The sequence below is a fragment of the Thamnophis sirtalis genome, unplaced genomic scaffold (assembly GCF_051295495.1).
Source record: "Thamnophis sirtalis isolate CommonGarterSnake01/CBP01778 unplaced genomic scaffold, rThaSir2_p1.2 scaffold_8, whole genome shotgun sequence".
NCBI classification, from domain to species: domain Eukaryota; kingdom Metazoa; phylum Chordata; class Lepidosauria; order Squamata; family Natricidae; genus Thamnophis; species Thamnophis sirtalis.
Genome location: NW_028261388.1, coordinates 55,950,358 through 55,978,096, shown reverse-complemented (window position 1 = coordinate 55,978,096; position 27,739 = coordinate 55,950,358). Strand labels below are relative to the sequence as shown.

General features: G+C 37.5%; 1 protein-coding gene across 1 annotated transcript; it reads right to left on the bottom strand.

Moving 5' to 3' along the window:
• Nucleotides 1-367: 367 nt before the first annotated feature.
• RRP1B (ribosomal RNA processing 1B) lies at nucleotides 368-27,712 on the bottom strand. The gene is made up of 16 exons (XM_087721717.1): nucleotides 27,492-27,712; nucleotides 27,030-27,112; nucleotides 22,933-22,990; nucleotides 22,010-22,095; nucleotides 19,802-19,863; nucleotides 18,746-18,875; nucleotides 16,092-16,156; nucleotides 15,550-15,716; nucleotides 14,883-14,974; nucleotides 14,242-14,339; nucleotides 14,049-14,068; nucleotides 6,628-6,753; nucleotides 4,308-5,014; nucleotides 3,058-3,192; nucleotides 2,611-2,677; nucleotides 368-2,203 (listed from the first exon to the last, which is right to left on the bottom strand). Exons 1-16 carry the CDS (start codon nucleotides 27,631-27,633, stop codon nucleotides 2,013-2,015), a joined length of 2,229 nt encoding a protein of 742 aa, XP_087577843.1. The 5' UTR covers nucleotides 27,634-27,712; the 3' UTR covers nucleotides 368-2,012.
• Nucleotides 27,713-27,739: the final 27 nt, after the last annotated feature.

Below are 27,739 nucleotides of genomic sequence, written 5' to 3'. Positions count from 1 at the left end.
ACTAACCTTTCTTAGAAATATTAACAGTGCCTAGATTTAACAAACTGGTTCTGGTCAGTGAAAAACTATGAAATGTTTAGACAGCTGCTTATGGATGCAGCTGCTGATGCTGGCCCAGAGGTTTGCCCTGCAACACCCTGTATTAAAAAATCTATAACTTATTGAATATAATTGATTCTAGGCATGTCCTTGTCATAAGTAGATAATTTAGACTCAACCTTTCCAATTCCATATTCAACTGAGTTGTTTTAAAGCAATATCTTAATCTTGATTTTATATGTTAGCATCCATCAATAAGATCGTGTTAACAAATTTTTCTTCTTTTATATTTCATGAAAGTGTCAAGAAATATATTCAACATCTGATATAAATGGTAGAAAGATCTTGTATTTAATTCTTAATTGATTTACATTACTTAAAACTGTGACACAACCAAAACCACCTAACTTCAAGTACATAAAATTCTTGTCAGTGATATTAACAAAATTGAGTTATCTGAAAATAAAACAAAAAATACAATTGCTTTACAACTTTATAAGCACTCTGAAGAAATACTAAAGTAACTGATTGCTCAGAAGAACCATTCATTCTTTGGAATACAAAACAGAAGTAGCATTTTTATTACAAATCTTTTTTTAAAAACCACCAATTTATGAACTGTTTGCTGAGCTGTTTTTATAGTATTTTGATTAAATATTTTTAATAAAATTATTTGATGTAAAATAATTTTATAGTAACATCAAAATGAAGAGAGGCATGGTAACATCAGCTTATTACATACTGAAGACACTGGTTCCTGGGAAGTTATTCCAAAGTATATAAACTTTTTGAATCATTCTGTAAAGATGAAGAAGGAAGGGAAAAAATTCTATCCTTGAAACTCCAATACCACTAGCAGCAAAAAAGAAAGTATGTTACCATTTATCTAAGAAGATAATTGGTGGCACAGTTCTAACAGTGGGAACTCAAACCTTTCTGTTCCTCAGCTTGATCCCAAATTATGGTGAATCTAGTTAGTAAAGCTGTTTCCATGTATTGCAAATTGACAAGACAGAAACTCTGAAGGTGGGAGAAAGATTCCAGCAAAATATTATTTGCATCTTGATGACATCAGCAGGACTTTAGATATAGTGAATCCCACCCCATCCCCTTTTTGATTCACATAGCCTTAACCATCCTTACCCTGCAATCAAAGGCACAGAGGCTTCTGTAAAAGTGATAATATACAGTAATTTAGTTAATTTTAATAGAGGAAGAACAATGCCTTGATTGAATATGTTTGTGAAGACAAATTGCATAAACATGCATTTATTAGGGGAAAATACACAGTAGATTAACTTCCATATAAGTATAATGGATCATGCTGGCTTGGAATTTTAGTCACAACATATCTGAAGGGCATCAAATTAGAACCCACACATTTTATGAACAGAGGAGCAATTCTCAAATTGCTAAGATTATCACACATGCTTAAGCACTATATGCAAAGTACGCCTGTGTGTTTGAATAGTAATAGTTTTAATGTATACTATTCAAACAAGTGATTCAGGCAAAAGAAAATTCCCTTTGAAAAACTTGTTTTCAATAAATATTGTTATTTTAACCCAAAGTGTTAGATAGAAAGATGGAAGGCGTGAGGGGGGAAATGAAACAGGGTAGAAAACAACAGAGACCATTTAAGATTAAAATAATAAATGAAGCTTCAAATAAAGCTTTATAAAAATATTAATCAGATAACTTGTTTTTTTAAAAAAACTGATTTTCAAACCTGAGATGTTTGAAAATGTATGATATCCATATACATCTCATATCATATCTATTGCTAACAACATATACAAACAGTTCTAATCTGCAGCCGAAGAAGTGTTTTTGAAGAACCAGAGGCCACATAATCGAAACTGTATGTATAGTATCTTATTAGCTGAGAAAATAAGATTCTGAAAATTATTCCAAAAATAGCTGGATGTTGAAATGATCAGAACATTTCCGAAATTCTCTTCCATTTACTGGCCTTAGAAGAAATCCATAGCAGTTGGTCTCTTCTTAGCTGGAGTTATAAGAGACTTCTTTATTTGAGGGATTTCCATCAAAGAGATAGAGGAAGACTTCAGGACCCCATGGGGTGGTTTTTGCTTAGGATTGAAAGCCACCCGGGAGATTCCCTGTGGACTGACTAAGATACTTTTGTCTGTCTTCTTAAATTCTGTAAAGCAAAATATTAGAAAGAAAAGCATGTCTTGTGTTACCCTGTTACTAACCATGTAAAGTACTTATGTGTAAGTGAAGGGAGAAAAACTACATCCTTCTAATAGATGCTTTTTTAATAAGCAAAAGACCTTCAGAATGCAGACATGGTTTAATGTTTAAATAATTTAAACCAATTTATTTTTCACACGTTACTTGAAAATAGATGGGGATCTCAGAAGAGCAAAATAAACTTTTAAGCTTCTAGCAAAATACATGCATTACTGCCATTTTAACAACCTCAATGTTTATGAATAATTCAAATGAACTTAAGTCTTTGATCAGCAAAAAAACTTTTTGCATTTAGTTAATCACACAAATGATATAATAACACAGGCCTTTCAAGCAAGAAAGAAAATGTCTTACCAGCAGTCATATTCTTATTCAATCCAAAGGTAACCTTTTTGGAGCTGGAAGATTGTAGCTTGCTTAACTAAAAGAGAAATATTGTTGTTTTTCTGGGCCAATTAAATCTTTATTGCTTAAAGAATTTTTCAATATCCTTATTAGAATATTGAACCAAATCATAATAGTTAGAAAGCATCAGCCAACATACACCATCATCCAATTTGCCAATGTCCTGCAAGTGGCCAGATGGCCCACAGGTAAGATTTCAAAAGCCATTCTAAAAGCAGGAAGTTTGTAGAATTGCATATTTAGTCTCAGAATTGAGACTAAACAAGCAATCTAGAACAAGGTCTCCTACACAGTGATTCATCACTATCCTATCTTGAAAAAGTCATTGTTTCAATTGGGACTCAAACTATTATTCTAAACATTCTCAAGATATAAACTATAGAAAGGTTATCATACCGGCATGGCGGTAATGCTTCTTTTAGCTTTTCTAAAGAAGGCTGGCTTTGGTAAAGTTGTCTTTTCAAACTTTACAAAATCATTTTCCACCTTGGCCTTTGTTTTCTTTATTGGAAGGGCAATACTACCAGTTTCCTGAAAGAAGAAAAAGAACACAAAGTATACATAACATAGTCAATAATACAAATAGCACATAATATGTTCATCTATTAAGAATTCTTCCATCCCTCCACCCACACTTTGTTTTTGTACAGCCACATTAAATCCAAGTCGAGAGACTTATAAATCTGCCAAAGATACCTGAATGTCTTTCCATGGGAACCAGACCTAAGAAATATCATGCATAGGGAAGTTAAAGAATACAAGATAAATATTTTGAAAAGAGCAAAATGATGTTCTTTTTCCAAACAAAACAATTTCATTTAGGATTTCCAAATAAAATGATTTACATTTAAGGGCATGCAAAAGTTGTTCAATTTAAAATGTTATTTTTAATTCCCCCCCCCCCTTATTTTTCCAACCATTCACATTTGCTTAACAGATGAAAGGTTTAAATGTAGCCCTGATATAAATAGGGGGAAGCGGCATACACCTACATTCTCAATATCCCTAAATGCTTGTCTTCCTTTAGTTTAGACCTTTGTACACCCCAGATGAAGCTTGCAGGACATATTTAAGATGTTCAGCTAAATAGAAGAAGAGATGTTGGCCAGAATCATGTTACGTAGGCTTTGTCTGTTTATTTTATTTTAGCTCTCATGTGGTTCAGAAGCAAGCCTTAGTAGGCTGATGTTAGCCTTTTATAATAATTTTCCTTTCAGTTAGCCAATTGATTAGCCTAAGTATATAGAATTTTAAATTAACTTGTGAAATAATAGCATTAGGTTGATAGCAATAGCACTTAAGACTTATATACCACTTTACAGTGCTTTACAGCCCTCTCTAAGCAGTTTACAGAGTCAGCATATTGTCTCCAACAATTTGGGTCCTCATTTTACCTACCTTGGAAGGATGGAAGGCTGAGTTAACCTGGTGAGATTTGAACTGCCAAATTGCAGGCAACCAGCAGGCAACAAAAGTAGCCTGCAGTACTACAATCTAACCACTGTGCCACCTCAGCTCTTGATGCTGTTTTATCACTAACCAACTGCAATAGAGTAAGCATGTTCTCTTTTCCATTTCAGAAAAATGGATTAAGAAATTTAGAAAATGATTTAGTTTGAAAAATTCATGAGAGTATATCCACCTACTTCTTTCTTCCTCTTCTTGTTTTCAAGTTCATTTCTTTCTGTGGAATTTGGGGCTTTCTTGCTTTTTCTTTGCATTTTCAAGCCAATTGTTTTCTGTTTGGAGCATATAATCCTTCCCAAATTCCCCAACATTTTTTTTCTCTTCAACTTGACTTTCTGGAGCACAATAGGTTCTGACTCTACAAGGGATTTTTTCTCTCTATTAACACTCTCTTCAGATAAAAGCTTTCCAGTGATTCCTGGCTTTGATTTCTGCTGCCTCTTCATAATTTTACCAGTATGGCCTCCTGTAGTATAATAACTAGGGTCCTCTTCACTGTCATAATTCTGTCCATTCTGACACACAATTTTTATAGGAACTTTTGGCAGGCTCTCATTTTTGTGTGGAGAAGGCTTCTTTATGCCATTGGCTAAACATGTAAGTGACTTCAAGGAAGAATCATCACCAAGTAGTTCAATGAGAATCACTGAAGCAACTTCATTGTTCTCTGTACTTGAAGACTTCTGCCGCTTCCTGATATTTGAGGATTCGTTGGCTGGATCTGGTGTCTTGGATTCAACACTGACTGGTCTATTGTCATTATTTCTAGAGGGCATGGAAGTACCAGCTTTCTGACTGGATTTTCTCTTTCTTTTCTTCCTCTTCTTTTGTAGTCCTGTGTTGGCCTCTTCTTCCTCACTATCATTCTTTTGCATTTGACTGTTGTCTGTCAAGAAAAATTAAATGATATTAAGTTGAATAGCATTTCTCGTGACAGGTTGGTAAGACAATTCTACTTTTAAATAAAGAGAAAAATATATCTGATTATAAAAGCCATGATTAATCCTGTCATTAATTCTCACTTAAGTATTTTCAAATAGTTTGTTTAAACATTTGGGGAAAAGATGAGAAAGAGAACGTTTGAACCCTCCATGGCAAATGTTATGCTTTTAATAAGTAGAATGTTGTATTAGCAAGGATCTTGGCAGTTGTGGATGATTATGATCATCCATCATTAATTCATTATTTATAATGAATTACTTTCACATCTGAACTCTTTATACTTATGGAAAAGCTGCAGCCCTATCCACACAGCTCTGTGGTTTTCAGTCAATACTTACAGTCAAATAGCAAAACCATTTCTGCTGTCCTCTGAGGGCACTCAGTTAAATTTAATACAAAATATTATTATTGACAATAAAGTTATTACTGCCTGTTACTAAATCCTACTTAGTTCACTAGCATTCGCTTCCATGAAAATAATTATACCAGCAGCCTAAATTAGCAGATTATATGAAACAGTCTGTTTTAGGCATTATGTTGAATTATAATATGATTCATTTTTGATTTATTGTAGTTGGCAAACCCAGTGATTTGCCTTAGTGTTACCGTGTTTTCCCAAAAGACCCTTCAGATCTTATTTTGCACCCACCTGCCCGCTCCTTCCTTCATGCCTGTAGTTGCAATGGCTTCCAGATCTGACACACTTTTTGCTCGGATGGAGAAATGGTGAAGACTCAAAGCTTCATCTGCTTGCAAATGGGATGCTTTGAAACAGAGCAAAGCATGTTGGGATTGCCTGCCTCCCCTCCTCTGCCTCCACCGCACTTTTCACCAGAGGGAGACGAAGCTTCATCTGCTTGCAAATGGAGCGCTTTGAAACGGAGCTAATCGCTAAGCTTTGAGCCTCTGTCATTTCTTCATCCAGGCAAAAAGTGTTTGGGCACCTATGGGGTGCTTTTCACCCAGAGGGAAATGAAGCTTCATCTCCTTGCAAATGGGCTGCTTTGAAACGGAGTGATTAGCAATTAGCTCCATTTCAAAGTGCCCCATTTGCAAGCAGTTTCATCTCCCTCTGCGTGAAAAGTGCCCAGCAGAGCTGAGAGGGGGGGGGGGGGGCAGAAGGGCAGCCAAATCCAATGAGCCACCCACTCCGTCCCACCATCTCTCAGCTTGCCCTCGTCTATCAGCGGGGCATCAACATCACCTTCCTCCCCCTGCTGCCAGGGTCCACCGCGCAAGCCTCTTGCGAGCCTGGCAGCCACGCAGTACCTCTGGCTCGCCTATCTTCCCCCGCCTTTGCCTCCATCCTCAGACTTATCTGCACTTCAACAAGGGGATGGCAGACTACCCCTGCTGCCCCTATGCGCTCGTCGCCTCTTGTGCTGGCCACGCCCATCTCCCAGGATTATTTTAGGGTAGGATTTATAATCAGGCTAGGGCTTATTTTCAGGGAAACAGGGTATGTACAAACCAGACCTTTATGGTTGATTCAACAAACTGTAATTAAAAATAAATGTTTAGTGTTATCAGGGAAAAAAAACAGATTTCCCCCCCTACCTTTTTCCCCCAACTGAGCTTTATCTAACATTTTGCCAGATTTTCTTTTCAATTTCCTCCTGCTGAAGGTATCATCATCCTCATCTGTAGAGACATCTTCAGGGAAATCATCTTGAGGGAAACTCCCTGAAAAGGACATCAGAATAAGAATTGCCATAAGCCAAAGATTCTTGGAAAGATTTTTCACCCACATTAACATCCATGCTTTTATTAAACACATGCATGTATTCTATCATGAATATTTTATAGCAAATAAAATATTTACTTGAATAAGAAGGGAAGCAGAAAAACTGAAATAAGTGGTAGGTAATCAGGGCCCCAGGCTTAATTGCAAAGAGCCTTTAAAGATAAAAATAAAGATAAAGAAAAAAATAAGCATAAGTTATCTAAATCTTCAGAATGTTAATAGTCTGCAGTCAATACTATATAAATATCTCTGCACACAAGCAAAATGATGTACTATTTGTGTTTTATAATACAATACAACAATAGACTGCCAGTGATTTTCATCTCACAGAAACCTAATAGTAAGGAAGAGTGGAGGGAAAGGGGGCTGGCCCCACATATTTTTGACACTGACTCCAGCAACTGTAATGACTATGTGGCTTTTCATGAAGATGAGAAAAGAGTCTCAAATTCCAGCTGTAAAGAGTACTTCAATCTGATGTTGGTGATAATGTAAGTCCAGTTCAGGTACTAGCATATTGCCTGAACTTGAAAGAAGATAGGAAAGCTCAGACTTGGTTTGTGCATGACTGAGAGACCACCAGAAAACCCTAGTTGTCTGAGAATTCCAAAATTATCTCAGAAAATAAAATGGCAAATACTTCCATATTGTTCCTAAGATCACTATATGGACATGGCCACAAAGCCATCAGAATTAGAAAATAACTCAAGATACTTTACTTTCACTTATGCATTGATGTGGAAAATCATGATTATTCCGACTTCCTGGGCGGGATCTTGCTGATGGTGGCAGCTTAATAGAGCTGCTCCCAGGTTTCTGGTCATGTTATCTGCCTAGACATCTGGCAGATACCTCACTCTTCAGGCAAAGAAGAGGGGGAGAGAAGATCCAGCTGGTAAGAGCTTTTCCTTTGAAGTTTGCAGCTTTTTTGGCTGTGAAGAGAAGGGGGGCCAGCCGAGGCTGAATCATTATCTCCGTGCCGGAAATCTCTAGCTGTTGTTTCCACAGCTCAAAGTAAGATACCTCCACTTAGGACAATATTTGAACTATTTATCTGAATTTAATACAAGCAGAGTCTGTATCTGAGAACCTTATCTGTTTTTTTTTAAATCCTAGCTTCATTTTTTACAAGAGCTTCCTTCGTGTACTTTTTTTTTTCCCTTAAAAAAAAATTGGCTCCTAAAATGGCGATTGTGCATTCTCCGTAACAATGCCACATTCCTAATTCTGCAAAAAACAGTGATAAAAGTTCAAAGGGAGGAACAGCCAGCCAGCAGTTTCTTATTAATTAATTTCACTTCTCTGAAGAGTTTACAAGACTTTCTTCTTATCAACTTTGTTAATATATATTTCTGATATAGAGAAGTCAAAAATGGCGCTGAATATGCCGAGCTGCTTCGTTACAATGCTTTTTTTCCCTTTTTCTCTTTTTTTGAAACCCTTTGAAAAATCCTAAAGAGCTAACAAAGGGGTGAATTAATATCCTTTTTTCTTTCTCATAAGCTGCACAGTGAGCCAGTAGAGCTTGATTAATTGCTCGTAGATAAGATTTATAAGACTTATAATGGCATCAAAATTAAATCCTGGGAAACCTCCTCCTAGAAGCACATCTCCGATACCTGGCACAAAGTTGCCCCCTACTGGAGATGTGCTAATGAAAGAATTTTTTTTGGAAACCTTCAGAGAATTCAGAGAGGAGATAAAGGAGATAAAGGATGAATTAAAAGAGTTTAAGATCAACTTATACGATAAACTTGATACTAAGATTGCCAAAATAAATGATGATATGCTGGGACTTGTAACTGTACTGACAGAACATGTTTCTGGAATTGAAGATAACCTAGAGGTTCTTAATGAAGCTAATACCAATTTGACATCCAAAACTGAGGTGGTGCAACAAAAAGTTGAAAACACTGAAAAACAGATTATTATGACACAGTACAGGCAGATGGAGTTCGCATTAAGAGTCAGGGGGTTGCGTGAGGATAAACAGGAGAACTTGAAACAGATTTTTTCAGAGGCTTTTGACCGTCTGATGGGAAGACCGGGGTCCAACTTTGACTGGCAGATCGATAAAATTTATCGCATTAATTCTTGGGCGGCAAAACAGAAGCAACTCCCTCGAGATGTAGTTATATACTTTGCCACAAGAGAGTTCAGAAACATGATACTACAAGAGTCCTATAACACCAGGCTTCAAATCGGCGGCCAGGATTTGATTGTCTTGAAAGAAATACCACCTCAAATGCTAAGAGCCAGGAGAGATTATGCTTTTCTAGTGGAAGAATTCAGAAACCGTCAGATACAGTATAGATGGGATGTGCCATTTGGTATTATAGTTACATTTGACAAGCAAAGATATCGTCTCAACTTTGTATGGAAAGCTCGAGATTTCTATCACAATATTCTGAAGGTGGGACACCCTGCACCATCTGGATCTGGAGAAAGACCACAAGAAGGACAAGATAGACGGCAAACTACACAACTACCAGACAAGGTGCACCATCTCCCCTTCCCGGAAGGGCAAGGTGCCATGGAACAAGACCTAGCCATATGACTACCACCATATGACTACCAGACGAATGGAAAAACAAGCTACAATGCAACAACCTCAACAATCATTGGCCATTGATCAAGGAGTCACAGCAACAAGCTCAGAAGCCATGGGAGGAGCTAGGCCAAAGGTTAAACAGGCCATGCAGGAGGCTCTAAAAAAGCTTCAGCCAACCAAAGATGACAACTAAGATCTTGACATGGAATGTCAATGGACTGAACTCTCCACAGAAGAGAAAGAAAATATTTCACTATCTTAAACAGTTCAAGAATGATATAATTTGTCTGCAAGAAACTCATATCAAATCAACCGATCAAAAATATTTGTTTAACCCCAAACTTGGTCAACATTTTGTGACCTCTGCTACGGAAAAGAAAAATGGTATAGTTGTATACTTAAGAAAAGACATTAAGGCTGAACTAATTGAAGCAGATCCCTTTGGAAGATATATTGCGCTAGACCTAATCTTAGAAGGAAAAAAGACATTACTTTTGGGAATTTATGCTCCTAATCAACAGCAAGACGGATTCTATAGAAATCTTCACGCTAAATTAGTACAGTGGGACTATAAGTCTTGTATACTATTGGGTGACTGGAACGGCGTGATTGACACTAGAAGAGATAAGAAGACCTCTCGCCCTAATACTAAAATACGAGCTAAGCTACCCAAACCTTTTTTTGACATGATGGACGATTTTGAATTGAGAGATATTTGGCGAGAAAGAAACGCAGAGGAATATGATTTCACCTTCTTTTCTGATAGACATCAATCCTTTTCAAGGATTGATTTTATACTAATCACTAATGATTTACTTTCTAGGGTGAAGAAGACAAAGATTGCGGCGAGGGTCCTTTCGGATCATAGTCCAGTTTGGATGGAATTGGGAAGGATAGTGCAGGCAAGAAGGTCTTGGAGGCTGAATGAAAACTTATTCAGATATGAGAAGTACATTAATGATTGTAAAAAATTGTTATCTGAATACTTTGTTCTGAATATGAATAAGGGTACATCTATGGAATTTGTATGGGATGCAAGCAAAGCGTATATGAGAGGAGTACTGATGAATATAAACAAAATACATAGACATAGAGAAGGGCAAAAACGAAAAGAATTGGAAGAGGAAATTAAAGGGAAAGAGTTGGAGTTAATATTGAATCCAGGCAATACAAAGGTTAAGGAAGCAATTACTATATTAAAATCCCAATTTGATATGTTGATCTCTGATCAGGTAGCCACTAGTTTACTATATGCAAAACACAATACTTTTTGTAACGCAAATAAACCGGGCAGATGGTTAGCTTATCAGATTAGGAAAAAAAGGAAAATTCAAAATGTAACCAAATTGATTTATAGAGGGAAGGAGGTGTTTCAACAGGAGATTCAAAAGGCATTTCGGGAATTTTTTACAGAATTGTATAAAGGGGACAAAATTAAGGGTTTAGATATAGATAAATACTTAGATAAAGAGAAAATACCCCTAGTTAAAGAAGAGCACAGACAAAAGTTGAACCAACCAATAACCTCAGGGGAAATCTTGCAGGTAATTAAACAACTAAAGTTAGGGAAAGCGCCAGGCACAGATGGCTTGACAGCGGTTTACTATAAAAATTTACAGTTAGAAATGGTAGAACCTCTTAGAGAACTATTTAATAAAATTCAAACGGAAGGTAAAGTGCCCCCATCTTGGAAGACAGCGTTTATATCTTTAATACCCAAAGAAGATCAAGATACTACCCAACCAAAAAATTACAGACCTATCTCATTACTTAATGTAGATTATAAAAATTTTACTAAAATACTAGCAAATAGGTTAATGGTGGTTATGCAACAATTGATACATACCGACCAAACAGGTTTTATAATTATTATTATTAATTATTAGTGCATTAGAATATTTGGGAAAGAACCACCAAATTCCTGCTGCGTTCATATTTCTGGATGCTGAGAAGGCCTTTGATCGAGTTAACTGGCAATTTCTGTTGAAGATATTGCAAAAAATGCAGATAGGAGATAGCTTTTTACGGTCAATTAAAGCAATATACCAACAGCAAACAGCTCAAATCATAGTCAACGGAAGTTTAACAGACCCTTTTCAAATCGGAAAAGGTACAATACAGGGCTGTCCTTTGTCCCCACTATTGTTCATTATAACTTTGGAAGTATTGTTGAATAAAATACGGGGCTTGGATGGTCTAAAAGGGGTCAAGATTAGGCAGCAAGAATACAGAGTCCGCGCTTTTGCGGATGATTTGGTCATAATATTGGAACAACCGCAGGAATCTAATATGGTTTTAATGAATACGATTAATCAATATGGTCAAGTGTCTGGTTTTAAAATAAATTTAGGAAAAACAAAAATATTAGCTATAAATATGAATACTAAACAAAAGGAAGAACTAGGAGGGATGCTAGGATGTGAGGTAGTAAAAAAAGTCAAATATCTTGGGGTTAATATTCTAGCCTCAAACGGGAAATTATATAAGCACAATTATGAACCATTTTGGCGGAGTATACAGATAGAGATGAAAAAATGGGAGAAATTGCACTTATCCTTGCTGGGTAGGATAGCGGCAGTGAAAATGAACATCTTACCAAAATTTTTATTTCTTTTTCAAATGTTACCTATACTTAAAAAAGATGCGAATCTTTTAGAATGGCAGAAGGGTATCAACAAATTTGTATGGGCCGGAAAGAAGCCGAGGGTAAAGATGAAAATAATGCAAGATGTACGCGAGAGAGGAGGCTTGAAATTACCTAACCTAAAATTATATTATGATGCAGTGGCGCTATCCGCAATTAGTGATTGGACCCATTTAACCAACGATAGAATACTGAATATCGAGGGACACGATCTGGTATATGGCTGGCATGCTTACCTGTTATTCAACAAAAAAATGGATAAGAATTTTAAAAGTCATATCTTAAGAAATGCTTTACTGCGGGTTTGGAAAAAATATCAATATAAACTAAATGACAAGTTATCCATGTGGGCAATTCCTAGACATGCAATTGAAAATATGAATATAGCACAAAAACAGGATAGAACCATCTACAGACAACTTCTCACTTCCGAAAGGGGGGGTATTACAATTAAAATCTTTAGAGGTATTGAAAGAGGAGAAGGTAGTTCAAACATGGTTCCAGTATGGCCAATTACAGGCCAGGTGGAAAATAGACCAAAAAAGTGGTTTTATCCAAGTTGAGGATAATTTGTTGAAACAAATAAGAGATCAAAGTTTAATGCATATAAAGAGGATATATAATGTACTAATACAGATGGATTCAGAAACAGAATTAGTTAAAGATTGTATGATAAAGTGGGCTCAAAATATTGAAGAACCAATAATGTTGGACATATGGGAAAGAATATGGGTAAGAAATGTAAAATTCACACAAGCACAAAACCTGAGAGAAAATTTTTATAAGATGTTTTATAGATGGCACTTAGATCCTAGAAAGCTGGCTTCTATGTACCCGAATGTACAGCCTAAATGTTGGAGATGTGGTTCTCTCGATGCTACATATTTTCATATATGGTGGACTTGTCAAAAGGTTAAGGCATTTTGGATAAAAATGTGGTGGATTATGCAAAATATCTTTAAAAGAAGGATAAAGTTTACTCCCCAGTTATTTTTACTAGGTATATGTACGGACTTTACAGCGGTAGAGACTAATTTGGTTCTGCACCTAATAACGGCAGCAAGACTGTTGGTGGCGCAATACTGGAAGAAGGAAGACTTGCCTACAACTCAAGAATGGACATTGAAAGTCACAAACCTAGCTGAGATGGCGAAAATATCGGCATATCTTAAAGACCATTCAAATGAGAGATATAAACGAGACTGAAAAAAATGGATTGACTATATACAAAACAAATATGGGACTAAGAAATTACAGATAGCCTATGTTTAAGATTAGGAATAATCTAAACTGTTCATAGCTAGTGCAACAGGAAGAAGCTGAATTCAATGCAGAGATGTTATTAACTTCTTTTTTTTATTTCCTTTGTCTTAATATATTGTAGACTGTGTTTGTTAAAAATCTATACCGTTTACGGGCTCTGGGAAGTTGGGGGGGAAGGGAGGTGGGGTGTTAGGGGGGAGGGGAGGATACATAGTATGTGTTAGATTTTAAGGTAACGTGACTGCACTTGTATACTGTTGCTCTTTAATTCCACTGTAAAAATAGGACAAGCTGAATATATTAATAGATTGTAGAAATACACCGAAGGGAGGAGTAGAGGGATAGAAGAAAGAGGGGGAGAGAGGGTGGGAGAGAGGACTGGAGGGAGGGGGAGAAGGAAGGGAGGGAATGTATCGGGAGAGAGGAGTGGTAGAGGGGGAGGGGAAGTAGGGTAGAGGGGAATGATGGAGGGAAGATGGAAAGTTGGAGGGGGGCGAAAGAAAGGGTGTATGGAGGGTCGAAGAGGTACATTGGGTTTTTATTTTGGGGGGTACTGCTGATAAGAGGAATGGCTGTGTTTATTGTTTAATGTTATATGGCCCCGGTTATGCACAGTATATATGTGACTGTACGAAAATGAAAATGGAAAATAAAAACACATTTACACAAAAATCATGATTATTCCTTCAAAGCACAATACATTCAACCCTAGAGTCTATTTTCTATTCATGTTATGCTTTCTTTCTCAAAGGCTTGAAGAAAATGATGAGTCTTACCTTCTGCAAGATCTTGAAATCTGGAAAGAAAAGTGAAAAGAAATTATATTGTTTTACTCATCTACAAACCTTCTATAACAGAAAGTACTGTACTTATTGGTATGGAAAAATGAGTTTAAAAAAGGAAGGACTTAAGTGTTAAGAGAAAAAAAAAGATTGCCCAGAGAAATCATAAGAATTTCAGGAAACATACTTTTTAACCAATTTGTAGAGGCGCTTTCTGTTAAAAGCAGGCGTGTTTTTTCTGCTGCTCAACTCAAAGATTTTGCTGGCAATTGCTTCATAATCAAACTGTCAAAGAAAGAAAGAAAGCAATTTAGATCAGCTTTAAAAATTCAAAAATGCTAAAATGTTAGTATCGTAACAACATTATTTTCTTTTTTTATTTACCAACCAACAAATTTACTTTTTCTCACCAGTCTAAATCTACACAAATTCCTACTAGATTCCCATTAGAGTTTGATGAACCATTAAGTATCACAGTAAAATATAAAGGCGCAATTCAGAAAGACTTGGACCATCACTGTTTATGAGTCAATACATGCCAAATTGCTCAAATGGCAACTGATGTTCCTCAGAACATGAAGTACATATAACTTATAGATGCCAACCCCACCCCACCCCACCCCACCCCACCCCTATTGCATTTGGGAAAAATTGATAGCTTGATTTTATTTTCAGGTGTTGGAAATAAAGTAGCCAGTGCAATTTATCAGTTTTAAATCAGAAGTTTTGAAACCCTGCATCAGCCTTCCCCAATCTGGTCCCACAACTCCCATAATTTTAGTAACTAGAGTTCTAAAACTAGTATTGTTTGATAAAGGTGGAGCCTACCTGAAGAACAGGTCCAATGTTAGCATCTATATCTTTTGAAATATGTCCATGTGCCTCTGAATTTGGAGGCTGTTTGTTTGAAAAGCCCTTGCCTATATTATGAAGAAAAAACAAAAATGAGATGTCAGAGATTGAATAGATAGTCCTATCCACTTCAGTCCCACACATTCTGCTCATCATGGCGAAAATATTTCCTGCCTTCATTTAGCCAATGAAGTTGAGTATCTCCAAGAAAATGATTACATAATTTATCTTGTGAAGTCTTGACCAAATCTGTTAGAACACCTTGAGAGAGCATCTGAGCATGTAATATGAGGAAATAAGGGGAAGTCCTGATATATGAGAAAAAAGCCTCTCTTTTAACACTGAACACAGCCTATAAATAACGTTTTCAGCAAAAACAGTGTTAGGAGCTGGAGGAAATAAAAGAGAATACAGTCTTTTATAAATACTGGACAAAGGCTTGCTAGAAAACAAAGCAAAACTTAAAGTTTTGCTCAGAAAACAAATGTGTCAGGAAATCTCTTTTACAATGGATTCCTCTAATTTCAATTTCCTTCTAAATGAACTGGATTCACAGAAGTTTCTGTGCTAAAAGAAAGATCTGTGAAGAAAACACTTTTTCTAGAATTTTCCAAAGCAAGTGTCTGAGAAATGATATTCTCACCTCTGGCCATTTCTGTATCTTCTTTGTCGCTCCATTTTTCATTTTCTGAGGAACTGTCAATATCACTGCCAGTTTCTAGTTCTTCCATTAAATCTTCTATGGCAAATGGGGACTGATCCACAATGGTTTCAAAGATGCCACAAATTATGGCTTGCAGCATAAGATGACTGAACAGTGAAAAGATGGGGGGGGATATATTTAGAGAATGTGGTTAATACAACTTCTTTGTAGTCTAACTCTTAAACGCGTTCTGAGTAATTCAGAAAATAAGGAAAAACAGACAATCGCATGATTATAGTTTCCTAATTTTCCGAGGTATGCAGGAGGGTAAAGAACAATTATTTTTATAATGGCTACATAGAAATGCTGTTGCTATAGTTACATATACTTGTACTTTCAGGCATTTTTAAAAAATATTTCTCAGTCAGCATGTTGCTATCCTTCACAGTAGCTTTTCCTTTGTTCTGCACCTCCATTCAGATTTTTATTTACTATTTTTAAAACAGTAGATTAATATAAATATTGACAAGATTTGAACATACTCCTTGGTCCTGGCAATGATTTTGCAGAATGGTTCAATAAATTTAATGTTCTGGCCTGCTGTGAGCTGTAAAGATAAAATACAAAAATTACTTCAACATAATCTTTATCAGTCAGTTCTAAAATCATCATCCAAAATCCAAGAGCTACCTGAAACTGAAATATCTTATTCCAGAAGAAAAAAGAAATAATGAGAAAAGGTAGAGTTAATTTGGAATGATTACATAATCAACTGCAATGCTTTCAAAATTTTGAGCAATTCTTGTATAATAGTCATTTCAGCAGTTATTGGCACTGATATAATCAGTACTGCAATGATTGTGTACTACTTCTAATAGAAACATTCAAAACAAGAAAAAAATGGAAAAGACATTTCTATTATTGCTGCTCAATGCACAACTGCAGTTTATTTATATATAGCAGACATAAAGGGCAAAGCACTACCAGCAAAGAGAAAATATTGTTTATTGGCATAAGATGTTCCAAAATAATGATGAACTGGTTAAATTAATAGTATAACTCTATAATACAGAAAATACACATTTTAAACATTGTTATGTATAACTACAGATAAGCTGACTCATGAAATGTAAACTAAAATACTATATAGTATTATAGTAATAGAAAAAAGGGTATTGCCACCTTTCAGTGAACACCTTTTGCTGACAAGATTTGTGTGGTGACACCTGTGAATTTGTATTTTTTTACTTAAAAGATACCGTATATACTCGAGTATAGGCCGACCCGAATATAAGCCGAGGCACCTAATTTTACCACAAAAAAACTGGAAAAGTTATTGACTCGAGTATAAGCCTAGGGTGGGAAATGCAGCAGCTACCGGTAAATTTCAAAAATAAAAATAGATACCAATAATGTTTTTGAATATTTATTTCAAAGAAAAACAGTAAACTAGCTCTGTAAGTGGAAAAGAGGGTCAATAAAAACATTATTGACCCTTCCCCCGGAATGGGGAGGAATTGGGGATTTCATAGTATCCTTCCCCTGGAATGGGGAGGATTTGGGGATTTCATAGTATCCTTCCCCTGGAGTGGGGAGGGAATGGGGATTTCATAGTATCCTTCCCCTGGAATGGGGAGGAATTGGGGATTTTATAGTATCCTTCCCCTGGAGTGGGGAGGGAATGGGGATTTTGCAGTATCCTACCCCTGGAGTGGGGAGGAAATGTGGATTTCATAGTATCCTTCCCCTGGAGTGGGGAGGGAATGGGGATTTCATAGTATCCTTCCCCTGGAGTGGGGAGGATTTGGGGATTTCATAGTATCCTTCCCCTGGAGTGGGGAGGATTTGGGGATTTCATAGTATCCTTCCCCTGGAGTGGGGAGGAATTGGGGATTTTGCAGTATCCTACCCCTGGAGTGGGGAGGAAACGTGGATTTCATAGTATCCTTCCCCTGGAGTAGGGAGGATTTGGGGATTTCATAGTATCCTTCCCCTGGAGTGGGGAGGGAATGGGGATTTTGCAGTATCCTACCCCTGGAGTGGGGAGGGAATGGGGATTTCAAAGCATTTTAAACTATACCTTATAACCTTCCAAATGGAATAATAATAATATAAGAATGGCAAAGAAAAAGAATAATTATGCTTTATATTTTTACTGTCATTTATTATCTTACAGGCAGGCAGGCTAGGAAATGGAATGAACGAGTGGCCAGGCAGGCTAGGAAACGGAATGAACGAGCGTGCAGGCAGGGGGGGAAACGGAATGAACGAGTGGCCAGGCAGGGGGGGAAACGGAATGAATGAGTGGCCAGGCAGGCTAGGAAACGGAATGAACGAGTGGCCAGGCAGGGGGGGAAACGGAATGAACGAGTGGCCAGGCAGGCTAGGAAACGGAATGAACAAGCGTGCAGGCAGGGGGGGAAACGGAATGAACGAGTGGCCAGGCAGGGGGGGAAACGGAATGAACGAGTGGCCAGGCAGGCTAGGAAACGGAATGAATGAGAGTGCAGGCAGGCTAGGAAACGGAATGAATGAGTGGCCAGGCAGGCTAGGAAACGGGATGAAGGAGCGGGCAGGCAGGCTAGGAAACGGGATGAAGGAGCGGGCAGGCAGGGGAGGAAACGGAATGAACGAGCGGGCAGGCAGGGGAGAAAATGGAATGAATGAGTGGGCAGGCTGGCAAGGAAACCGAATGAGTGAGCGGGCGGGCGGGCATGCAAGGAAACGGGGACGGGCACTGACTCGAGTATAAGCCGAGGCGGCTTTTTTCAGCCCAAAAAGTGGGCTGAAAAACTCGGCTTATACTTGAGTATATACGGTAAACAATAGGGAAAAGATTTAGATTTAGGGAGGGTGACAAGCTATTAACATGTTTTTTTATATATATACTGGGATTAATGGGTAAAGATAACTTTTTTCACACTTCTTTTTCACGCTTGTTTCTTTTTGTATTTTCTGTTTGTACGCTTATTTACTTTTATTCCTTTCATGTATACAAAACTAATTGGAAACCAGGGTACTGTTCACAAAATAAAATAAACTGAGCCTTAGAGCATCACACAGTAAAAACTTGACACCACTGATTTTAATACATTTTATAAAGAAGTAAAGTGTAACAATCTTCCCCTAACCTGATGCTTTTCAGGTGTTGGGGCCAGCATAGAGAAGCCTAAATGTCATGCAATTTGCTACTGACCTCTTTAGCTCCAATGTTAGCCAGTTCTTCCAGATAGATATCAATGAAATGCAATTTTATACCAATGGGGGCATGGCTGTTTGGATGCATAACTTCCATTATTAACATGTTCAGAAATCGTTCAATTAAACTGGAAATGTAAAAAAAAAAGTTTGTGGCATAGACGATTCAGTTGCATTACATCATAAAATATTTTGTCAGGTCCAAAAAGTGCTCACCAAAATATATTTGGCAAAGCATGGATCGAATGGTTTCATCTCCACGTAATGTAGGAACAAAAAAAGAGGTGCATGTGCCTGACAACAAAACAGAGTCCAAATCTCTCACTAGTATACACTTTTTAAAACATAGTTCCACAAATGGCACCTCTTCCAGAATGGCAGCACTTCTCCAGTTCACACATGGTCCCTGGAAACCACTGGTTGGGCTATCTTTTGAAAAGGCAATCAAAGACCAAGGCGGCGAGACCCAATGGTGCAGAAAGTAGGTCCAAAGCCTGTGGGGACTCAACTGGGTGGGAAGCAGCCTCAAGGTACCCAGAAAGGCAGAATGAGGGGTAAGATAGTTGGTGGGGACAGTTATAATGTCCCTGTGGTCAGTTGTAAGAACAAGCAGATTGTCAAGCAGTCACATTTTCATCATGTGACTGTGAGGGAGATGTATTAGTCATAACATTGAGTATAAATTGTATGTCTCTTCATTCAGCACCATTGCAATTTTGAATGGTCACTGAATGATCATAAGCTGTAGACTACATGTAGATCAGATGAGATTAAATCAATGAGTAGATAAGTGATGTTCATAGAACACGCAGTTAAAAGAAATATGTCAGCATCATTTTTAATAGATGAAATGCTATGTTTGGTAGTTAAGCAGATAATATAGATCTCACAGAAATCAATGCATGTATCTATCACGCTAAGCCATGATCTGATTTGCAAAACTAGGTGCACCATAAAACATGATTTACAAACACACTATGGTGAGGTATTTATAATGAAAAAAATCAAAAGCACACAAGATAGCCACATTATACAAACAACAGATATGGCCTACCTTTCATTCCATTCATTTCTTTTCAGAACTTCAAAGGACTGTCTCAGCATCATGCGGATCAACTAGGTTAGAGGGAAAAAAGATGCATACAATTTTCCCAACCATGTTAAGTTTATAGGACAGCACTTGATGTATTGAAAGAACTTGAACAAAACAGGGATGTTCTGTATGCATTTTAAGCTAAATTCTACCCCTCATGGATGAACTGTATGTTCACATGTTATGAGTTTAGTACCCAATGCTATGTTGGCTGAATGCATCATGGATTTCTGTACATCCACTGTTTCTGAGTGGAATAAAGGTTGTGGTTGTGGTCCATAAGTGAGAAAGCAGGAGTGAGAAAGATAAGTCCAATGTCTTGTTCATTCACTGAATACAGGACAGCATTTTACAATGGGAAAGGAGATACAGGTAGTCCTCACTTAACGGCCACAACTGAGCCCAGACACTTGGTCATAACTTGTTGCATTCATTAAGAGGGTCATCATGTGACTTGACTTGATTTTACAACTGTTTTTATGACGGCCATAAAAACAGCCATCATGGTTGTTATGTGAACCAAGTGGTCATTAAGCAATCACATGGTTGTTAAACAAACCCATTCCCTAAAATAAATATTTTTGCCAGCTGCTAAATTGACTAATGATATGGAAGTTGAGATATCGCATAGCGCTCTAGACAGCATGCTTTATAACACTTCAATTTCCTAAGTATCACTAAAATCTATCTATGAAATTGATTAGGACAATTTTCTCAAATCTGGCACCTTCTAGATACATTGGACTATAATTCCTATTATCTCCAAAAAGCAGAGCTGAACAGCAATCCTATGGGCATTATTAATCAAATTAAGCATTTGTTTAGGAAACAACAGAATTCCCATTACCATGACTTTGGTAAATAACTTATTTACAAAACAATAGGCCTCAGTCTCAAGCAAGGAACACATGGAGTTTGCAAAAGATAAATGTAGTTTATAAATGTAGACACAGATGGGCTAACAAGAGCCATAAACAGATACCAGGGAGCAGAAGTGAGCTGGCAGAAAGTGTGTGCATGCAACAGGACATGGGAGGTGCTACAGAGTATGGAATTCTTCAAATCTCATATTCCCTGGGATAAAAAGTGGCAGGAGCAACTTATGATCTTCGCTGCCAGCTTCCTCAGTGGTTTTTTTTTTTGTGGGAAGCTAGAGATAAGGTCAAAAAAGGCAATTGTGGCTGTAGTTTGCTGCAATGTCATAATCTTGAGCCAAGTGCCTGAGCACCCAGATTGCAATTATGTGACCTAGGGTCACTGCAACAGCCATAATGGTGTGGACGGTTGTTAAATCCCCCTCATTTAGTACCATTGTAATAACGGTAATTGAATTAGCTATCATAACTCCAGGTCTACTTGTAATGGTTCAAATAACTCATCTCTCTTGCTGTATCTGAACAAGCATTTAAGAACTAGGAATCCTATTTGAAGGATTATATAGAAATTTTATTGTATATGCTAGCTTATATATTTTTTTCTTAGCTTTGACTAAAATATTAATAATTTAATTGTATAACAGGGCATGAATATTTTTATATTTTTATATCATAGAACCTACCAAAGATTCATAATTGTTTATACTACATTAACATTACAAATGCATTAATACTCACAATGCAAATATTTGGAATACCAACAATAAATAGTAAAATCTGAACATAATTTCATTAAATAATAAAATACTAAAAACCCAACAATAAGTTACATTACTCATATATGTATTGTACATTAATTATTCAAGTAAATAAAGAGAACTGAAATCTGGATTAAAATTAACAACTAAATATGCTAACTATGATTTAGAAGTTCTTTTCAAACAAAGTTGTACTTTTGCTTAGAAAGTTTATTTTGTAAGAATGTAAACATATTCTAAACATAAATAGCACATTTAAACGTGAAAATGCATTTTAAATTGATATTAATTTGTTTTATTACCAATCCTATTTCTGAAAGTGAATCTTTTGTTGTGGAACAATATATCCCTGGATATATTGGAGGTTTTAAGAAAAGACTGGACAGTCACCTATCTGAAATGGTATAGAGTCTTCTGCTTGAGTAGGGGATTAGACTAGACCTCCAAAGTCCCTTCCAGCTCTATTCTGATTCTGATTCTCTGTGTTCTCTTTTTTCCAAGGAACTTTTAAAAAGGGAAGAAGAATTTAACTTTACCATGTAAAATTTATCTAGACGCAATCGGTCTAATCCATTCCATTCACGATTCACAGTTTGCCAGAAAGTCTGAATGAACAAGTGTCCTGTTTTGAGATAATAAATATAATGTTTAAATTCCATATTTTCTTCTTCAACGTTTTCAGTCACCTTTCATAAGTGACAAATTATTTTTTAAGAATCCCAGCAACAGACAGACCAAAGGAACTAAAGAGCTGGTATGTATAGCCTTTTTTTTTGGGGGGGGGGGGGGGCGTTGTTGCTTTAAACACTGAATTCTCAGCTGATCCACCTGAGCTGAAATCTTGCCATAGATAGTGCCAAAGCGGAGAATGGGCAACCCTCATCCCCTTTTTGTATTCTCTTGTCATCTGTTCTCAGAGAATATTACACCAAAGGCCTGTCCATATTACTATTCCACCTCCACAAGAGTTAACCAGGCCCCTGTGAGTAGTAAAGTACGGAGAGGGAGAATAAAAGGACAACAGAATCCTCCTACCTATATTTCTCAGCAGTTTGTGTTCAGAGATGCATCCTTATAAAGTTATGACTTGCAACAGTTAATAGTTTTGTCTAAAAGTATTTAAGCCCTTTTAAAAAACATCCAAATTTGGGGTTTGTTGTTGCTAACTCTTTCTACACCATTAAGCTGTAAAGAATTTAAATTTGGTTGCCATTTAATCCTTTGTATTAATACTAATATATTGGCCTGTAGTAAATACTAGCTTCCTGTGCTATACTCTGCCCCAGAATATGTGATAGAAATATATTTGCTGCTGTTGCTGTTTAAGGATTCTGATAAATCTCCAGAAAATAAACTTCTGGCTTCATAACTTATTCTGCCTTGCACTATTTCTATTTGCGATGCAAAGCCTTGGCTACAAGCTCCCAAACATAAAAGAAATAAAAATAATGAGACTTACGAGTATCCATATTCTTGATTAAATGGATTAGTTGTGATATATTATTTGACAACTCCTCCTGGAAATTTAAAATTTTGTTTAGTAATAAAGTCACAAAAGTAGATTCTTATCAGTATAATATTCAGGAAATTCCCCTCTCAGAAAGCTGACCTTGTTATCAGACCTTCCCTAAATATAGAAAACTGATGATGGGTTTAAGCACCAATACAATTTGAGCTTGGTTAAGCTCTTCTGCCATAGTTAGATACAATAAAGGTAGAATATGCAGAAGTTTCCTACTGTGTTTCCTCGAAAATAAGACCTAGTTCTATATTTTTTGGGCTCCAAAATAAGCACTAGAGCTTATTTTCGGAGATACACAATTTCAGGGTGATCAGCCTGGCTGGGCACCCTGCCCCCAGCATGTGCACAAGAGATGACAAATACACAGGGACTGACGGTATCTGGCAGAAGCTGCAGCCTGCTGGTCCCTTGGTTGGCGCACTCTAGAGTTGTGCAGCACGCACAGTGCAGGTGAGTTGATTTCCTGCCTAAGCAGCAAACTGAGGCAGAGGTGCAAGACAGGCGAACTGGTTGTGCTGCGCAGGCTGCAGCCGATACATGAAGATGAGCGTCTTATGGCAGCCCAACAACTTTTGCCTTTCCCGCACGGCGCATCCAGATCTACCCCCCCAATCTCCATCTGCTGCCAGTGCTGTTGCACAAAGACGATCCTCCCACAGCTGCCCGCTACTCTGGCCCATCGACTATCAGCTTTTCTGCAACCCGTCCAGATCGCGTGCCTCCCTACCTCTTTATGCTCCTTGGCAAGGAAATCAACTCACCTGCACTGCATGGGCTGCTGCCAGTCACCATCAGCCTGTGTTTGCTCACCACCTCCTTTGCTGGCCACCCTTACCCCCTTTATTAGGGGTTATTTTTGGAGTAGGGCTTGGAGTATTAGGCACACACTTAAAAATCAGACTACGACTCATTTTCGGGATAGGTCTTATTTCCAGGGAAACACATCCTCGTATGTGTTCACGAGACTCTTAATTTATACTTCTGTGGAGAAGCCTTTAGAGACTGTTTATATTTCAGATTTTAGTATATCATAATATTAATATACCAAAATTGTTATTTACTTTAAAAAATGGTAATCAGGACAGAATCAATAATTTATTATAGAAATAGTTAGAAAATCATTTTTAAGAACCAAAACAAAAATGAATATAATGGCTTAAATTTATAAACCATATTATTTATTTATTTATTTATTTATTAAATTTTGTATGCCGCCCACTCTCAAAAGAGACTCAGGGCGGCTTACAATAAAAGGGAGGGGGGGTATAAAAAATAAAACAACAGTTTAAAATTACACAACAGTCACAAACCTGAAGTGGGGCTGGACAACTCAACAGCCCCAGGCCTGCCGGAACAGCCAGGTCTTAGTCGCTTTGCGGAAGGCCGGAAGGGTAGTGAGGGTCCGGATCTCAACGGGGAGCTCGTTCCAGAGGGCCGGAGTTGCAACAGAGGAGGACCTCCCCCGGGGTGTCGCCAGCCGACATTGGCTGGCAGATGGGATCCGGAGAAGGCCTAGTCTGTGCGATCTAATCGGTCTTTGGGAGGTAATTGGCAGGAGGCGGTCTCTCAGGTAGCCAGGTCCGATGCCATGTAGGGCTTTAAAAGTAACGACTAGCACTTTGAAGCGTGTTCGGAGACCAATGGGAAGCCAGTGCAGCTCGCAGAGGATAGGTATAACGTGGGTGTACCTAAGTGCACCCACAATCGCTCGCGCGACTGCATTCTGGACTAACTGAAGTCTTCAAACACTCTTCAAGGGCAACCCCATGTAGAGTTAATGATTCAACTGCAGAGGACCTTTTCAAATTGGCACTATCTATGCTAACTAGGATGGTAAGAGCTGCTGCCTAAACAAAACTGAAAAATAATAGGTCTGGAAAAGCTGAAAAGTTTATCCTGTCTCAAGAATACTATCTCAGGTATGAATTCAATGTTTTGACATAAAGAATTCTGTCTATTTCAGTCCGTGGAAGTGAAATGAAAATGTTTGAATAATAGTGAAAATACCTATTTATTGAGCCCATCAATATTATTGCTGCCTAGAATTCCATGGAATACAAGTAAATTATTATGAATACTAATGAATACATATGTCCCTCACATTTATAAATTACTAACAGATGAGCATATATTATGCAGTATTCTGCATTAAGATAGCTGTAAAAAATTGAACAAAAAGGTTTTACAGATATTCCTCCACTTACAGCCATTGTTTAATTGCAAAACTTCCAAAGTCAATTACAATCTACATTTGAATTTACAACCATCACCCTGCTCTGTGATCATGTGATTATAATTCAGGTGCTTGGCAACCAGCTCACATTTATGACTAGGTACATGATCCCATGGTCATGTCATCACAATTTTTGACAGGTTTTTGCTGTTTTCTGATTTAAAAAATGGCAAAAACACCATTAGTTAAGCTGGACTTGCACTTACGATTGTGTAACTTGAATTATGGCCATCATTAGAATGGTTGAAAAATCTAGTACAGTCACAGGATGATTCAACTTATGACTGCAACAATTTATGATGGAAAGTCTGGTCCCAATTGGGGTGGTAAGATGAGGACTACCTCTATAACCCAACTAAGATTTATTGACCTCTTTTTTCTCCCTGGTTTCCCAAAATAATAAAAAACCAGTACCATACAGCACAGCTTTAAAAGTAAATTTCATGACCACGTATTGTTTTAAAAAAACATAATAAATTCTAACTGGGAATAACCAGGATAATTACTTTCCAGTTATACCTGGAAAGATATAAGAACAAATAAAGCAGGCCACTTGTGTGCATTTTGATTGCTCGCATGTCCCCAGGATACTATAACAGAAATAAATACATGACAGTTACTAAGTATCAAAATTTTGATCACATGCAATGCTGCAATGGTTGTAAGTGTGAAAAACTGCCATGTCATCTTTTTTGGTGCCATTTGTAACTCTGAACAGTTGCTAAACAAATTGTTGTAAGTTGAGAACTACATTTTCAATTTAGTAAGTAAAAAATATAAGGCACATGCTGAATTGAGAACAAGTTATAAGCCAATAGTGTAAAGCAGTGTAAAGCAATCTCTAGAAACAGTGACACAGTTCTGGGATGCAGCAGAAGAAATACTGCAGCAAAGATGTAATGAAGTCCTTATCCCCCTCGACTTTTGCAGTGGTAACACTGCACCTGAGTAGTATGTATGATTCTAAACATCATATTTTTAGAAGGACATTGATAGATTACAACAGATTCGGAGGAGGGCAACAAAAGTGATACTGGGACCTGATGACATGTCTGTGAGGAAAGACTGAAAGAACTAGGGATGTTCAGCCTGGAGAAATGAAAACTACCAAACAGGATATCAAGATTCAGATAAGCTAAAGAATAAGTTTTCCATTTCACAGAAACTAGGATTGGTAATGGATATATGTTACAGTTCTTTTGTCTAAGTATAAGAGAAATTTTCCTATTAGTTAAGATCTGTACTGGATGCATAATGGAACTGTGGAGTATCCATCTCTTAAGGATAGCTGGATAGTCATGTTTCATGGAATATTTAACTTTAAAATAATTAGCTTTAATATTTTTGTGCCTCTGAAAATCTGGTGAAATCTATAGAGATCAATTATGTTCAAATACAATGTTCAAATATTTTTAAAAAAATGTAATATCACAGTATATATGAAAATAAAATTGTACCCCCCCCCTATAAATTCATAGGCATTGTGAAATTTATCCATGGACCCTCAAAGGGTTGCAGACCTGCCAATTAAGAAGCCCTGGACTAAATGATCCTTCAAGAGCCGAGGTGGTGCAGTGGTTAAATGCAGCACTGCAGGCTACTTCAGCTGACTGCAGTTCGGCTGTTCAAATCTCACCAGCTCAGGGTTGACTCAGCCTTCCATCCTTCCGAGGTGGGTAAAATGAGGACCCGGATTGTTGTTGGGGGCAAATGCTGACTCTGTAAACCGCTTAGAGAGGCCTATGAAGCTGTATATAAGTCTAACTGCTACTGCTATTCTTTCCAACTCCATATAACATACCTGCAAGAGAGGTTTATCCTGCATCCACATACAGTAAAATAATCCTTTCCATATTTTTAACAATTCTTCTTGACTGAAGCAACCTATAGCACAAAAAGAAACTATTATTTAAAAAAAGTAAATTGAAACTAGCCCTGCAACTGCTTAGGGGATGGAAAACACCCAATTAACCAAGAATTATATATAATTAAGTGTAATCAAATGCCAATCTGCCAAAAATACACAATTAGCAAAGAACTATGAAGAACTGTGCAATCATACAAATATCCATTTTCATATTATCCCTTAAAATGTAGCAGTAGATGTCACTTGTTATTCATATAAACATCATCTTAAAGCATATTTTGCTCCTAACGCTTTGGAGACGGTCCTTCAGGTATTTAGCAATAACTAACACGTGTATTTTCGTCTTCACCGCAGGCCTGACAAGATGTTTTGTCCCACGTGCTTCTCCAACCTTACCCTCTAGACTCTGGGTCCTGAGCGTCATGTAGCCACGTAGCTTTTTCAGTGCCCGATCCCGAATCCGTTTCTCATTCGAGGCCAACCTCTGAGCAAATTGGATCTCAGGCGATTGTCCAGCAGAGACAGCAGCAGGAGCCATAATCCCCAACAACCACGTCCTTCTTTCCGTACAGGAGGCACAGCGAAATCGGCCTGAAGCCAGACGCTCCCTGGCGCCCGTGAATGGCGTCACGGACAAAAATGTG